Source organism: Canis aureus, chromosome 31 (genome assembly GCF_053574225.1).
Source record: "Canis aureus isolate CA01 chromosome 31, VMU_Caureus_v.1.0, whole genome shotgun sequence".
Classification (NCBI taxonomy): domain Eukaryota; kingdom Metazoa; phylum Chordata; class Mammalia; order Carnivora; family Canidae; genus Canis; species Canis aureus.
In genome coordinates this window covers 40,237,009-40,254,655 of record NC_135641.1, presented here as the reverse complement: position 1 = coordinate 40,254,655, position 17,647 = coordinate 40,237,009, and the positions used below count along the sequence as shown (strand labels likewise).

At 40.6% G+C, this 17,647-nt stretch overlaps 1 protein-coding gene across 8 annotated transcripts in view; it reads left to right on the top strand.

The window, feature by feature from the left end:
• TNIK (TRAF2 and NCK interacting kinase) overlaps window positions 1–17,647 on the top strand; it is a 377,380-nt gene that overhangs the window by 225,365 nt on the left and 134,368 nt on the right. For 7 of the 8 annotated variants that reach the window (XM_077880331.1, XM_077880329.1, XM_077880327.1 and 4 more), the window contains exon 4: window positions 12,133–12,258. In XM_077880331.1, the coding sequence (XP_077736457.1) occupies window positions 12,133–12,258 (126 nt within the window). Of the gene's footprint in view, window positions 1–9,921; window positions 10,046–12,132; window positions 12,259–17,647 lie in introns of those variants that run through there. The other variant, XM_077880333.1, reaches the window with a different exon arrangement.

The following is a 17,647-nucleotide window of genomic DNA, read 5'->3' as shown; positions in this document are numbered from 1 at the left end:
AAGTGTCTTGCTTTTCCATGTTAGAGGAGCCTGGAACCTACAGCCCAAGGCTGCATGGCAACCAGGTGGTGGAGTGGCTTCCACACTTCAGGTTCTGGGTGGTTGTCCAATTTCCATCGATCACGTTCTTTGGTGGCAAGAAAAGGAGAGTGAGTGGGTGGAAGGAGAAGGGCACAGAAAAGAGCTACTTCCACGAAAATCCTTTCTACTTATATGCAACATTTCCATTTCACTTCTGCTTTCATAAACCTAGCTGCAAGGGAAGCTGGGAAATGTAGTCTTTTATTCTCCCAATATGTGCCGCTAAAAATCTGTGTTTTGTGAGGTGTGGAGGGAGGATGGGTGATGGTGTCACCAGTTAGCAGATCTCACACAAAAATCAAGATCAGGCACTTTTAGCCTCTACGCGGAAACCCATAAAAAATACGTAAACCTTTTATAAAGTTTTTACCACAAAATAAGTCAGAATTTATTTTGCAGTTCTGCTGAAGTCATAACACCGTATTTTCTTGGATTGAATAGGATCTCCACATCATGTGATACACTTGGCAATTTAATAATGACTGTGGGTGGAGCCCACACCACTCATGCCATGAAGTTCTGTTGTGTGGTTCTGTGGAACTACGCTTGATTTCCACTGGCATCGTTAATCTCAGGCCACAATGTTGTATGTTGATGCATAAAGTATGACTTGAGAACCCTGAATATTATTTTCATAGTTTCTGGTTCTATGTCTGAGACTTTAAGTTACTTAAAGAACCACTTATTGCTGTTAGACCACCTTGCTGTGGCATCAACACAGCTATTTATCCCAACATTTCTATTTTCAGTTTAGGGAATGTCAATTAGCCTTTCTAAATTGGGTTCCACAAGATAGCGAAGCTCTGCAGAAAATGAATATGAGAGACTCTTTCTTTCTCAATTCTCCAGAGGATGGTACAGAGCTAAGGCTGTTTGTTGTCAGTTCATAGGAGAAGCATACAGTGGACGCTTTATGGCACTTAGACTTAATTTTTTTAGAAAACCCTTGTTGAAAGGGCTGGGTAGTTTCCCTGGTTTACACACACTACTGACTATTTTGTGACCACTGACCCTTAACAAAGATCAATATGGATATCACATGAGGAGATAGTTTTCTCATTTCTCATAGTGTCTGATACAGCATCAAATGACTTTTGTATCATCTCCTTACACATTACAGTCAGCATAAGATTTCCTTTGTGAAATTTGTGTGGTATCCTCAGAAAACAATCTATTTCATTTTGCCGTGTTGTCTTTTGTGTATTATGGAATGCTGCGAGAGCTTCTTACCAATTATTATAATTGTGCTCATTATAGCTGCTCTGTTAAAAACTGAGATGAATTCTCAAAGGTCGTCTTTGTTAATTGTTTGCAGTGATCTACTGCAAAGTTACTATAGTTTATTGTAATGAAATTGATAAAACCATAAGCTTGAAATCAATTTTTAGATTATTGTTTTTATTCTACACCACTTCCTCTTTTCTTTTCTTTTCTTTCTTTTTTTTTTTTTTTTTAAATAGAAACTAGCCACAGAAAGAACTGGATATAATGCTTCTGCTCTTCTGGTTTTAGAGCTGAGGCACTTCCAAATTTGCCGATATTTGCTTCAGAATTAGTACTTCAACTCAGACTTAGTCTTTGAAGTTGTTTTAGTTCCTGAAATAATTATGAGAATTTCTTCATTTCGCAGCTTTCTAGGGATTCCTTCCCAGCTGGGTTTGTGTACTCTAGATTTGCCTACAATATCTAAACAAAACTGGGCCCTCTTGGGTAGTGTTTCTCAAAGTGGACTACTAGCTTCAGTGAACTGTCAGCCCCCCAAGTGGTATTCATTAGAAATGCAGATTTCTAGACCTGCTGTAGAATTTCAGGGTGGAGCCTCTGAACCTGCCTCTTCTACAAGCTCCCCAAGGAACTCCAGATTCATGAAAGTCAGAAGGATACTTTTCTAGGCTTTTATATTCACTGCTTTCTGGACACCATATATGAAGAGACTATGGTTCTTTGATAACCCTGTAAATAATCCTCATTTTCATTTGGATAAAAATTCCTGGTGTCAACTAGTCCCTTTACAATGGTATCTTAAAGCCTACACAGGAATTAAGGAGATAATAACTTAATATCCTAGGCTTTCACCTTTCACCAATCATCTTCACTCAGAATGAGTGGTTCTGATCTTATTACTCAGGACACTTTGGGTTGTGGTACCAAAGCCCGACTCAAGCCAAATGAAGCTGAATATGGAGTTTATTAGAAGTCACACGATGTGATTAGGAATGTTATCTTTCTCTTTCTTTGGGCTCTGCTTTCTTCTCACCAACACTTCCAGGTTCATGTTCTAATTACTTCATCATTGTTAGTCCCAACAAAGTGCCGGTCTGAATATCAGTGGTGAAGCTTGGGTCATGTCCCCAACCCTGAACCAATCCTTCTTTTCCTTCCTCCATATCTGGATTGGGTACCTGGCCCAGGGACCTACAGGGTCAAAGGCTAGGAAAGGATGATTCCTCAAAGCAAAGCGTAAAGAAGTATTTGAGAAAAGGGTGGAAAGGTTGCTGAGTTGGCAAAATCAGGAGAATTGCAACACCATGACATCAACTATCATTGTAGTGGATGTGCTTAAAGTTGATTTGGTCCTTACGTAAAGTGCCTCTCCAAGAGCCTTTGTTATGTTTCAGCCAAAAGTAATAATAATGGTAACTAACATTGGTGGAGTGATTATTATGAGCCAGAACTCTTTTAAATATTTTCTGTATATTGATTACTTAATCATTTCAGCAACCTGCAAAACAGCTTCCATTAACAGCACCATTATAGTGATGAGAAGACCAGGCCTATTAAGTAGCCTCAATATAACATGTACATGGTGGGGTCACTATTTCAGCCTGGGCAATTTAACTCTATCCTTGAAGTCCATCCTCTGACACATTGCTGTAGTCTCCAATTAATACAGAAGGGCATTTGGTGTTTAATTCACTGTGATTTTTTTCCCACTAATTTATTCAATAAGCATTTACTAAACATCTGCCTACTAGGAGGATCCATTTTAAACCCTGCTTGACTGAGTTCCTATTTCTGTCTTGCTTACTGAATTCCTGTAACTGAAGCTTATGACCAGGCTCCATCTCTCTTTGAGGAGTAAGGAAGTGGTCTCCCAGGAGCCTCTGGTAGAGGGCTTTGCCCATAATTAATGGGTTCAGTGAATGTTTACTGAAACTGGACAAAAAGAAAAAAAAATCTTTTCATCCTGAGTTGTTTGGGAGAGTCAGGGGACATATTGCTCCAAGCATGTTTTGTTGCTCCCTCCCAAAGAGAGGCCATTCAGTGGAGTGGTTGGTAGCACAGGACATAGTATTATTTATAATAGTAATAACAACAACAGCCATGGTCAAAATAAAAAGGCTGAGTACTTATCATGTGCCAGGCACTGTTGTACTTGGTTAAATATATGTTAGCTCACTTAATCCTCAAAACAATCCCCATTAGCGGACACTGTTCATTTTACAAATGAGTAATTGAAAACACAAAATGCCTAAGTAATTTGCCCAAGCCCCTCAGATAGTAAATGGCAGAGTTGGAATTCCAAGTCAGCCAATCAGGGTGTGTGCACCCTCCTCACAGCCCAGTTATGGGAATGAGGTGAGGGTGTACCACTGGCGCAGCATCTCAGGTTGAGCTGAGATCACGCCCTACTACCCTCCTTACTGACTGTGACCTCAGGCAGCTTTCTTAACCTTGCTGAGTCTTATTTTACTTACCTGTTTGGTGGAAATACAAACATCACCAACTTGTGATGAGGCTAAAATGACATAATGCATAGTGCCTGCCACTTAACAGGTCCTCAATAAATGATTTTAATTATTACTGGTAAGATACAGTGAATGCCTGAATGGGGCAGGCAGTACGATTGGAGAGGATTTTAGAGAGTGCCTAGTTCTATCATCAGTAGATGAGAGCATGGGGCTGGCAGCCTGTGCTATGAACTACGTGCCATACTTGGGTTAGTTACTCGTTAATACACGTCAATAGTTTGACTCGGGCCTGTCTTCGCCAGCTCAGTTACAGAGCTATTAGTCTTCCCCTGAACAATATTAGTCTCACCTTGAGCATATACAAAATGACTTAGTATAGAGCAAGCTCTAAGAGAGAACGGACAGCTAGATTCCAGAAGCTGAAGGCTGAAACCACAACCATTCGTTCATTTCCTCATTCATTTAAGAATAAATGGGTGCTGCGTTGCAGTGTGAAGGCCGTGAAAACCGAGACGCACACTATCTTCTGGAATCTTACATTCCAGCATGCATAAAACACATTTATACACACTGAACAAATGGTTGAACGACCGAATCACAGTTCTGAACTTCTGAGGAGTGTGCAGAGAGTATAAGAGAGAATTTAAGATTTCCTATCTGTGTGGCTAGGATGTTTCCAGATAAAGTGAGAGCTACGCAAGATCTGAGGAAGAGTTGATCTTGGTTTTGCATTGTTAGGGCTGGGGGAAGGGCATTCTCAGCTGTAGGAGTTTGGCCCTCAGGAGGGTTCAACAAAGCCTGGGAATCCCCACCCCAGACTCTGCTTACAGAGACCCTTCAGAACACACCTCTTGAGACCTCTTTGGGGCTCTTCAGGGAGGTGTCTTTAGCAGACAGACCGACTAATGAGGCATATGATGAGAACTTTCAAAAAGAAAAGATAAACAAATATTATTTTTGCCTGCATAATACCATCTGCCTTTGGAGCCTGTGTTTAGTGCTTCCGTTCTGTAGGGGATGATAGATATTGGAAAGCTTCTAGAGTTCTAAAAATGAACAGGCCGAGCTGCCCACTATACATGCACACTTACACGTCTCCCCCCATCTTGCCTACAGAGTGTACCCCTCTTGGTGGCTTATGTGTGTCTAGGCCTCTGCACATGTGCGCACACGCTGGGTGTATGGCCTGGATGGGTAGGCTTGTTGTATGTGTATGCACAACGTGTCCGAGAGATTGCTTAAGAGCAATATGAGCCACTTCATTTATGGCAGACTTTAGGCAAGTTAGTGACCACACTACCAGGGGGTGAAACTCATTTACTTCTGGATTATTTGAGCATGAGTAGTTTATTATTATTTTTAAAATTCATGGTTTTCTTGAGAGTCATCATCAGTGGAGGTTTCGTTGTGAGAAAAATGCACATCGGGCTGCGTTAGCGGTTTCTCTAAGGGACAGCATTTCCCAGCAGGAGAGAACAGGCCAGCCTCACGGTAAAGAAGAGCCCTGCAGATTGGCACGGTCATCTGAGTATATCCTAGTTTTGACACTAGGGCATGACATTTTTCCTTTATCTCTCCGTGGTACCAAGAGTCCCTAGAGGATGCAACCTGCAGCTGCAGGGCCTTGGCAATCACGATTTTTCTGCTGGAAAAACAGTTGCCTTCTTAGTCTCACATCAGCCTTTTCCTTTCTTCCTAAATGGGTAACCCCCACAAGGCCTTCAGAATTCAGCTCAAACTTGAAATTCTTGGTGCTGTGTCCCCCGATGCCTCCAGTTAGGTGAGCTGCCCATACCTCTCCTGTTTGTCATTCTTCATGCATCTTTGTCATTCTTTGATTCCCATCTGTGTGCCCACAGCCTATAGTAAGTGTCATTGGTGCAGAGCTTGAATCTGTGATGCCCATGGTTGTATTATGATATTATTAGCATTTAGCATTGCGCCTGGGATACAGTAAACAGTTAAATATCCGCAGAATGAATTCTTTAGCCTAAGATTAAAATGCAACAGATCCAGGTACCGCCTGCAGAAAGTCGTGGCAAAGTCCTAGTTCCCTCAAGGCTCAGGCAACTCATTGAACCTTTCGGGGTCTGTAAAAGTATAGTTTATAGGTGCATAACCCCACCTTGAGATAATTTTAGGAGATCCATACATGCTTAATTATCATTTAATTTTTAATACATTTTCATATTTAATAAGATGTGATTAAAAAAACAAACCTCAAGCTGTATATTATTACACCAATAAACACACTGGAATATGGCAACCTCTTAAATTATACTCCTGGATTCCTCTATCCGTGTGCAGAATTTCATTCAGTAAGAAGAATTTCTACTGAAACTTCAAACCCTTCCCTTTATTTATTTTTTTAAATAAATTAATTTTTTATTGGTGTTCAATTTACCAACATACAGAATAACACCCAGTGCTCATGCCGTCAAGTGCCCCCCTCAGTGCCCGTCACCCATTCACCCCCACCCCCCGCCCTCCTCCCCTTCCACCACCCCTAGTTCGTTTCCCCGAGTTAGGAGTCTTTTTCTTCTTCCTTCCCTTATATTCCCTTTCACTATTATTTATATTCCCCAAATGAATGAGAACATATAATGTTTGTCCTTCTCCGATTGACTTACTTCACTCAGCATAATACCCTCCAGTTCCATCCACGTTGAAGCAAATGGTGGGTATTTGTCGTTTCTAATGGCTGAGGAATATTCCATTGTATACATAGACCACAGCTTCTTTATCCACTCATCTTTCGATGGACACCGAGGCTCCTTCCACAGTGTGGCTATTGTGGACATTGCTGCTAGAAACATCGGGGTGCAGGTGTCAAACCCTTCCCTTTAAAAAGAGAAATTTGCAATTACTTATCTTAGGAATATAGCTTATCTCTATTTTGGGTGTAAGACAAGACTGAAAATGAATGAGATATTGAAGCTGATGTGACTTTGTATTTCTTTTTTTTTTTTTTTTAAAGATTGTATTTATTTATTCATGAGAGACACAGAGAGAGAAAGAGAGTGAGAAAGGCAGAGACACAGGCAGAGGGAGAAGCAGGCTCCATGCAGGGAGCCCGATGTGGGACTCGATCCCGGGTCTCCAGGATCAGGTCCTGGGCCGAAGGTGGCTCTAAACCACTGAGCCACCAGGGCTACCCATGACTTTGTATTTCTTTCTGAAATTCTAATTTTGTATTCACTAAAACAGCTTTTTTGTTGTCATTGATTAATTTAATAACTAGATATGAATAGTTAAACTCATAAAAATGCAATTTTACCTATTTTAAAATTCTAGTTTTTGTTGATGCAATTTGTTGCCATCCTGACTAAACTTTCTACTGGAGGAAGGGATTTCACTCTTACAGATTATTTTAAAACATTTAAAAACTACATCCCAGAAAAAGTCAACAATCCCTTCAAAGTCTAGTGTCGTGATTCTTTAACAATCAATTATCTTCAACTTTGTGTCAGATTCTGTCAACAGTGAAGCTGAGAACGATAGGAAAGTTGGTGCCAACTCCAGCCTAAGGCCAACAAGTGCTATGGAAGGTGGGAGCAGAAGTGGTTTAAACCAGTGTCCACACACCTCGGGTGAAGTGACTTGGATGGATACGTCTCAGACTTTTCTTTTGAGTTCAAATGCACCAGTCAGTTTGATTATTATAAGAGTTACACAGTTTAATTCTTGTTCCATGGATTGAGAGCTAAATGTTGGGCAAGCTCTTTGTTATAGAGCACACAATAGGGGGTCGCTGGGTGGCTCAGCGGTTTGGCGCCTGCCTTCAGCCCAGGGCGTGATCCTGGAGACCCGGGATCGAGTCCCACATCGGGCTTCCTGCAGGGAGCCTGCTTCTCCCTCTGCTTGTGTCCCTGCCTCTCTCTCTCTCTCTCTCTCTGTGTGTCTCTCATGAAGAAATAAATAAAACCTTAAAAAAAAAAAAACTCATCAGTAGAGCACACTAATATTAAGTATCTTATTAATCCCATTTTTCAATCCTAGCATATTATAGATGCTTAAAGTATATTCCCTGTGTATTCAATATGCAACTTAAAATCCCTCCTTTATCCCCCGATATCATTTATAAGCAAATACTATTGTGTGCTAATGAGCTTCTTTAATTGGAAGACCAAAGGCAGTTTTCTCATCATCCCTGGCTTAAAATGCTCCCAAACACGTCTTTCATGATTAGCAGCTTTAGTTTTATCACCGTGGGTTAACTGCTCTTCTGTCTAGGAGTTTTTGGTATAGGATTGAGAGCACTGACTTTGGAGTCAGGTGAATCTCACCTTGAATCTCACATGAATGAATGTGGGGGTTACTCAACCTCTCTGAAATTCATTTTCGTCATTTGTATGGAACTATTAAATCATCTACTTCATAGAGCTGTTTTGCATATTTAATAAGGTAACACACGGTTTCTGGTACATAGCAAACATGGCAGGAGGTGGACTTTGGCTCTATTTTATGACCACGATGTCATATCATTATATGATACCATCATCAGAGATAGTCATGGCTCAGTGCTTAAATGGAAGCCTCCGTTTCTTTGCATTTGAAAATCACTTTCTCTTTCGTGATTTGCCATCCTCCAGGAGGTCAGGCGTGGCTTCTCACACGGAAGGTTTGTCTGCAAACAGTAGGAGAGAGCTAGCCCTAGTGCACAAGGAATTTTCCAGCCTCTGCTCCATCACATTTGCTAATGTCCCATTGGCTAGAGCGAGTCACATGGCCAAGCCCAGACACAAGAAGAGGAAATGGGCTCCCATCTCTTCATGAAGGAGGCCTGCAAAATCATGACCTTTCCACACATCCCACCCCCCCCCACCACCAAGTATATCACAAATACTAAGCAATAAATAGATTCCCGTGATCTTGAGAAAATAACAGTCTTCTTTATTTTGATAATAAAGTTATGCTTAAGCACTTAATAATTTCTAAGCCTGAGAGGTGGTTTAAATAGATGTTCTTATTTTCATTCATGTAACTGATATTCAGAGAGTCTATATGCAATGTCTAAGGGTACGTAATGTATCAGCTTGGACTAGATGTTGAAGTCTCATGACTGACGTAATAACTTCTTTCTAGGGGAATGGACTTGTCTTATTAAAACTAGTCCCTTTTAAAATTTGTGACTATTTGATACCATGCCTTTGTTTTCCAGTATGACCCAGGGGTCATTAGTTTCCCGGTGGGCTTGATCTTTTCACCTTATTCTTAAGACATAAGAATTACACATTTACAAAGCAAAAGACACCTTTCTTTTATAACTTTGTAATCTAATTCTGGCCTCTTTTGTTGTCTCTGTCTTTCTGAAAACGTTGTAACTCATATTTTTCAATAGCTGTGTTGTGAGAGGGTGAACTGCTTGCCCAATGTTAAATAAGTGCTCGTAGTTACTAGTAAGTGTGTCCCTTTCAGTGCCACTGACTCACTCGCTGCTACCACTGCCCTAGACTAGAAATTGTGACAAACAGTAGCCCAATAAAATGCTTGCCCACACACAAGGTCATATGAGATCTAGATCGAGGCTCTACGCTAGAGCTACAGAACCAGACCTACAGTGGTTTCGTAATTGTATTTGGAAACTATACAGTTTAAAGAAAAATTCAAGATACTTTCATTCCTGCTCTTCCATCCTTGATATTTATTTATTTATTGGTTGACAAGATCCATAATAATGTTTGGTTTGTATCACTCTTTAAACTTTAATATACTTCATTCAAATATCCCAAAAGACCGGGGCATATAATAAAATACTATTATAAAATCTGGATCTAATTACAGAGGAGAAAACTGAGGTTGTAGAAGATAGGTTACTTTCCTAGGACCGTGGAGCCCAAAGTGAACATGCCCACCCTCATTTTTCTGACTCAGTGCATGTGCTTTCTTCATTTTCCGATTGCCTCAGTTTACCTTTGCAAAGTGATGGAGAGCATGATGCCTTCATTCCGATCTCCAACACTATTTTGGATTTAATTATATATTGAATTGCACTCTTATTTAACTGTTTCATAAAGTCTCATTTTCTTAAAAGTACTGTAAGCTTTTTAAAGACACTTTTCCCCCCTTGGATTCTCCTACATCACCCTCCATGCTGTTGAGAACCTAGGAGGCCGGCAGCAGTATTCTAGAACCAACTTGTCACTAACAATGCCGGAAGGTGACACTGGCCAGCTGCCGTGGGAAAGGGATGGGTGATTTCTTGCCTCACGAAGTTGCTCCTTAATGGAAGCAGCCGTCGATGATCCCAGGCTGCCCACAGAAACCCTCAGGTTTGTTTTCTCCCCTTCTGTCTGGGTTTCCCTAAAGTACATCCACTCACATCCTGCATTCATCAACAATTATTTGGCTCCACATGGTAGGTTTAAAATAGCCTCATATGCACCATAGTAAGACATTTGAGGTGAGCTGCAGGGACCCTTGAACAAGTGGAAGATCTGTGAAGGTCAGTCTCTCCCCAGGCCAGCGACAAAGGCTTAGCTAGTTTCTGATAGCTGCAGGGAAGAATGGGTGGTCAGCAGTATGCCATCCCAGCCCCTCCCTCCCGGACCCCCCTCCTCACCATGATGGCCACATGCTTCTCCTTAGCTCAGCGCCCCAATCGTACATTCTATTTTGAGATCACCTAGTCTTGGATTTTGTTAAGCCACGTGACATGTAACATGTTTTGTTCTCCTGGGTTGTCAGATCTCCGTTGTTTTTCGCTCAAACTTATTTTTGCGTGGTCAGGAAATGTCAGCATTTCACCATTCTTCTCATCTCATTCTTCCCATTTCCTTTCAAGCACCTGCTAATGCCGCTCTAGGCAGCTCGCCCTTTGCAGGTGTTCATTCTTTTATTCACACTTCTTCAAAGGCACTTTGTCTGATGCCGGGCATGTTACAGAGCAAAAGCGGGCACCATTCCTGTGTTTACAGTTGTTATGGACTCATTGGGAAGGGAGAGTTTAATCAAATGGTCAGGTGGATAAATGTGGATTACAATTGTGGTAGGTGCTTCAAAGGAAGACCCATGGGATGATCCACAAGCCTCAAGCCAAGTCAGGTAGATCAGAGGGCTTTGGTGGGGAAGGGACTCTGGAACAGAGACCTGAAGGCCGAGGAGGGCTTATAATCCACAGACAAGAGTCAAGTAAATGAGCAAATTATGACACATCTCCATACCAGTACCAACAAATATGGTGCATATGCTAAGTGTAGGGGGTGGATAAGATAGAGAGATGGGGGGAGGTAGGGACCTGACATGGCCTGAAAGAATTAGGGGAGACATCTTGAGGGGGATCATTTAAACTTAATAAGAATAATGAGTATAAATCATGTGAAGAAGAGGAAGGGGAAAGAAGTCATCACATGGAAGACTGCAGAAGGGCCCGACAATGTAGAGACTGAAGTGAGGCTGAGCAGCTTATGGTGTAAGGGGAGAGATAGGGACACAGCATGGGCAGCCTTTTAGGTAAAGATGATGAAACAAACTACATTATTATTATTATACATCATTGTTACTACTGCTGCATCTAAAACAACACTCCTGGGATGGATTTTTCCCACCAATCTCGGAAGTAAAGTGCTAGTTTACAGTCCAACTAATGTGTACATATTAAAATAAAATTAGGGATAGCACATGCACACTTGCCTGATAATGTCAGGGCCCCCAAAAGGAGCCCAAGTGGAGGACTCCAAATTGAAATTCAGGATGAATGACACTGGAATATCAGGAAACTTAGTCTGTAGGAGAGTTACTTCTTTTCACATCCATGGCACTACCACATTCCCCCCTTTCTTTTTATGTTTAGTTTCCTGAAGGTGAGATGAGTACTCCTGTTTTGTGAACTTCCTCAGATCTAGGAAACTACCCTCACTCCCTTTCCCATCTGACTTTCATCATCTTCAGTCAGTTACTTCAATAAAAGTAGGCTTCAAAGAAAATGAACCTAACAAATTTTAAATCTCTGAGTCTGTATTTTTTTTCTTCCCCCAATCTTTCCTATACCAGATATGATCAGTGTTAGGTACTCCGTGGACACAGTTCCCAGAAGCCAGGAGTGAATTTTATCTCAAAGTCTATATACCTTGATCTTTTTCCAGGTCAAAGGGTGAGATTTTTTTTTTTTCTAGCAGGTTACATGCTATGCCTGTTTGCTGTACAAACAGAAGACCCTCTTGGATTGCCGATTTGTTGTCTTGTAATTTTTTTCTTTGTGGTCAAGGGAGAAAGTCAAGTTATATAATAATTTTGCTTGTTTATCACCACAGAAGAAAAAACTTAAGAATTTATTACATAGTTGATATCGATGGTGATGAAAAACAGAATCCTACTAAAGACAATGGATTTTCATGACAATATTTTTATTCTAATACAGGATGAAGAGGAAGAAATCAAACAAGAAATTAACATGTTGAAGAAATATTCTCATCACCGAAATATTGCTACATACTATGGTGCTTTTATCAAAAAGAACCCACCAGGCATGGATGACCAACTTTGGGTATGTAGTGCTATCCACATTTGCCTCTTACATGAAGAACAACCAGGGCCAAATAGTTCATTTCTCTATCTTCATGTTGGAGTAATGAATTCTTTCTTTGAAACTCTCAGTCCCATGATTTCCATAACAGTGTGTTTTCAGGGTTCTTTCTCATTTCCCTAAACACCTCTCCATCATTTAAGTATCTTTTTTGAAAAAAAAAAATACATTTTTTATTTTTTTTATTTATCTACTGCGAGAGAGAGAGAGAGAGAGAGAGAGAGAGAGAGAGAGGGAGACATAGAAAGATTCTGCAAGTTAGGGGAGGGGCACCGGGAGAAGGAGAGTGCAGATCTCAGGCAGACTCCTCGGTGAGCATGGAGCCTGACACAGGGCTCAATCTCATGACCCTGAGATCACAACCCGAGCCGAAACCAAGAGACAGACGTCTAACAGACTGAGACACCTAGGCGCACTTCCATCTTTTAAGTATCTTTATCTTCTATCTTCCATCCCTTCTATCCCTACAGCAAGCTTTAAGTTTTCTGGTTTTTCCACTAGTGACTCTGTTTACTGAGTTTTTATGATACTTTAGGCATCATGCTATTTGCTTTCTATGTATTATATCACTTATTCCAGCTCTCTAAGGTAGACGTTATCATTTCTTCATTTCTTAGATGACAAAACTTAGGCTTACAAAGATGGTAAGTAGACTGCCCTAAGGTCTTTGTAGCTGGAAATGGCAAAGCAATGATCTAACCAAGCTCTTGGAGTCTTTTGCCTTGTCTATCACTAAATGTGTGGATGAATGAAATTTAATTAATTAATTAATTAAAAGATTTTATTTATTCATGAGAGACACAGAGAGAGAGGCAGAGACACAGGCAGAGGGAGAGGCAGGCTCCTCAGCAGGCGCCCAATGCAGGACTCAATCCCGGGACTCCAGGATCACTCCCTGAGCCGAAGGCAGTTGCTCAACTGCTGAGCCACCCAGGTGTCCCAATAACTGAAATTTAAATTCCAATTCCGTTAGTGAAATGCCTAAGACAATCTCCGATACTGTATAAGTACTCAAATAGATTGCTTTCCTTTCCAGTTAGCCATGTGCTCCAGTCCTGTATCTTTGACAATCTGTCCCACTGAAAGTAAGTTCAGTACGCCTGATACTAAAACCACTACTCCTGTCCCTGCTCTGCTCTGATTGCTTCTCTTCTCACCTTCCTGATTTCTGTCCATGGAACTTTTATTTATTCTTAGTCCCTCAGGCTGATGTATAATACTCTCTTGCTTTAATCTTCATTTGCTAACTTTACACCCACCCCACTAGTGCAGGCCCATTCATTGGAAGCCTAGGTTTTGCAGTAGACCTCTATTTGATCTGTCTCTCTTTCTTGAATCTCTGTTCATCTCATATGTTGCTATTGGATTAATTAGTCTAAAAATACTCTTTTAATCACTCATCATCTTATTCATTTTTCTAGAGCTCTTAAAATGTGTCTGACACACAAAATTTATTTAATTAGAGCTTACTATATGCCAGATTAGATACTAAATTCTGTGGCTCCTATGACTACTATTTCATGGATAATGGATCAGAGAATCTCAGTCTACTGTCTTAATGCAAAAGACATCTGTAGTCCAGCTGAGAAGACACAAAACATCCACAGTGAACAGAGTTGGTGACCACAAGTGAAAAAATAATGCTAGCTCAGAAAAATAGCAAGATTTTCATATCATTTGATAATTGAATGCTATGATCTTTGGAAGTGAAAAGAGCTGCTGGATATTTTTTTCCCTGTAAGTCTCATCTTTAAATAAAAATTTTAAAAAGCACTTTTGTATAAATAAACCCTCTTTGTATGATCACATTGATTTTATATATTTTATGTGATTTTTGACAGTTATAGTGAGATTTTAATCATGGCCTCTTAAATGTATGGTAGATATAAATGTGAAAATTAAAAATGTAAAAGTAGTAGGAGAAAATAGCTGTAACTATATAATGCTAAAGAAAGATATACAAGGGCATATATTCAAGGGCAGATCCACAAAACAGGAGTTTGATGGACTTGCCTATATACATTTTTTAAAGTTTCCCATTACAAAAAAACATAATAACTAAAGTAAAAATGCAAATAACTGATTTAGGAAAAATATCAATCCATACATGATGAGAAAGAATTTAGTAGCCTTTAGAGAATTTTTATAAATCAGTAGTAAAATATGAAATTAAGAGAAATATGGAGTTAAGAACAAGGCAGCAGGGATCTCTGGGTGGCGCAGCGGTTTGGCGCCTGCCTTTGGCCCAGGGCGCGATCCTGGAGACCCGGGATCGAATCCTACGTCGGGCTCCCGGTGCATGGAGCCTGCTTCTCCCTCTGCCTGTGTCTCTGCCTTTCTCTCTCTCTCTCTGTGTGACTATCATAAAAAAAAAAAAAAAAAAAAAAAAAAAAAAAGACTTAAAAGAACAAGGCAGCAATTAACAAAGTAAGAAATATCAATTACCTGTAAAGATGTTCTTAAAATATAATCATGCCAACATAAATATAAAATATTTATATAAATATAAAAGAAAACAAGAATTAGATACCATTCCTTAACTTGTAGATTGGCAAAGATTTTTTGTTTTTTAATAATATACCCAGAATGGACAGTCAGGCCCCCTGCTTATAGAAATGGAGGTTGGAGGTTTGTATTCTATCTCAAGGGCGATTGGAATACAGACGGATAAACATGCTCCCTCTCTTCCCCACCCCACCCTCCAACACACACAGATATACAGGAATGTATCCTAAATAAATATTTGGGTAACTACATAAAGATGTGTGTAGAAGTTAACCAGGAGGGAATTACTTAAGTAAATCCATTAAAGGACACTATGAAAGGACATATCCACCAGTTAAAATGATGTAGATTTATATTTACAATGGATAAACATTATTATAATGGGGTTTTTTAAGCCTTTTATAAAAAAGCTACAATTAGATAAAATGCATTTTCATTTTTGTCAAAGAAAGGAAGAAAAAGAAAAAATATATGTATCTATCCATCTATATCTATAAATGGTGGAGATATCTAGAATAATATATACCAATGGTGTTGAAAATCACAAAATTGGGATCCCTGGGTGGCGCAGCGGTTTGGCGCCTGCCTTTGGCCCAGGGCGTGATCCTGGAGACCCAGGATCGAGTCCCACATCGGGCTCCCGGTGCATGGAGCCTGCTTCTCCCTCTGCCTATGTCTCTGCCTCTCTCTCTCTCTGTGTGACTATCATAAATAAATAAAAATTAAAAAAAAAAAAGAAAATCACAAAATTGATGGAAGCCCCTACCTACGTGTAGCTTACATTTCCTATCTGGGTAGTTATTTCAGTAATTTAATTTTTGAAACCTTTTTTACGTCTGCTCTTTTTTTATTTCTTCTAAGCTTTCTCTGAAGTTGAACACATCAGAGCCACTTCTGTTCCTTCTTTTTTAAATTGCTTCTCATTGGGCTGTGTCTGTTCCTCATAGACCATCAGCTGTGTGAGGACAAAGATTGTGTTGTTTGCACCTCAATGTCCTCGGTGCTAGGAGGGTGCCACGCTTATGATGCTGACAAAATAGTGGGTCTGTAGAGAAGTGATTATCATTCCTATAAACTTGATTGCTAATGTTGGTATGAAGCAGATTGCTGTAGGTACTTTGAGAGCTCGTTTTTCCTGTGGCCTCTAGGTTCAGCAGAAATGATGAGATGACACAAGTTGGAATATGTCTGTGTTCCTAAAGCACTTCTGTATAATCAAGAATCTAGCTTTAAAAAAAAAAAAGATTTTATTTATTTATTTGACAGAGAGAGAGACCACAAGCAGGAGGAGTGACAGGCAGACGGAGAGGGAGAAGCAGGCTCCTCTTGGAGCAGGGAGCCCGATGTGGGACTCAATCCCAGGACCCTGGGATCATGACCTGAGCCGAAGGCAGGTGCTTAACCAACTGACGCCACCCAGACGCCCAAAGAATCTAGGTTTTTAGCAATGACCCCATATTGCCATAAACTTCAACAGATAATAAGTGGAGAATGATAGCTATTTTAGTACTCTCTGGAGAGAGGTGTTTTGTCTGGTCAGGGCCATTGTTCCCAATTAAAAGAAGGCATTACTGTAGCATTGGAACCAGCACCTTCAGGAATCACCCCCATAGTACTAGTTGAGTCACACCCAACTATTAATATCATTTCTTTTGTGAGATGGGCCAGATTGGATTGTCGGTTTTCTTGTGAGAATGAATTGTTAAAATCTGGCTATTAGAAATCACTGGTTGAAGGAAAGAGAGGAAGATTGGTCAAGGGGACTGACTGTTTTTTACCCTTTTCCTAATGCTGTGATTTTTTTTTTTTTAAGTTGGCAAGAAAATTACTTTTCCTTTATTTTGCTGGGTCCCCATGAAGTTAATTGACTTTCCCAGGGCCTCAAAGCTCATTAATGGATGAATGCAGAGCCAGAATGCAGGCATCCTGAAATGTGACAATTTAGCTTGGCCTGGAGTTCTGTAAAAGGCACTGGAAGTCTGTTTGGTTTTTGTTTTTTTGTTTTTTTAAATAAGCGAAACCTGCAGCCCATTTTCCAATTGGCACTAGGAGAAAGCAGCATGCCTCTTTGCATCTGCATGGAGTGAATAGAAGGTTTTGTACTCTTGGGAACCAGTTGCTGCCTGCCAGTCCACACCCTGGCCAGTTGCTCCTCCCATGAAGACAGCTGTGGTTGCCGGGAATCGAGAGTCTGCATGTGTGTATATATCCATTTATTCATTCACCATCCATTCATCTAACAAATACATATCACGCACTTGCTAGGCACAAGGCAGTCTTTTGGGCACTTAGGATATATCACTGAACAAAATTGATGGCAGCCCCTACCTACATGTAGCTTACATTCCTATTACAGACCACACACAGATAATAAACATAATCAGTAGAAAACTGTAGAGGATGCTAGAGGCTGACAGAGCCTGGTAGAGCAGGGGAAGCTTAATGGGGTTGCAGCCGGGGGGAAGCCCCATCATAGATAACTCAAGGAAGAACATTCCAAGCCTGGTGTTTTCCAAGAAGAACAATGGGAGCAGTGTGACCAGAAACATGGGAGATGACGTGGGGCCACATCATGTAGGCCCTTACAGACCACTGGAAAGATGTCAGCTTTTACTCTAAGTGAGGTGAGGGTTTTGAAGATGGAGGGATGGAATCTGATCCTCATAATTAAGCGGTTCCCGCTTATTGGTGGGTTGAGATTAGACCAGATGTGGGCCGGAGCAGAAGCAGGGGCACCAGTTAGGAGACTGTTTTAGCAAGCTAATCCCTTTCCTAAAGTTAACAAAGGGAGATCTGCAAGTGGTGATCCCTCCCAAACCCAGGCCCCAGGGGAGGACCCAGACCT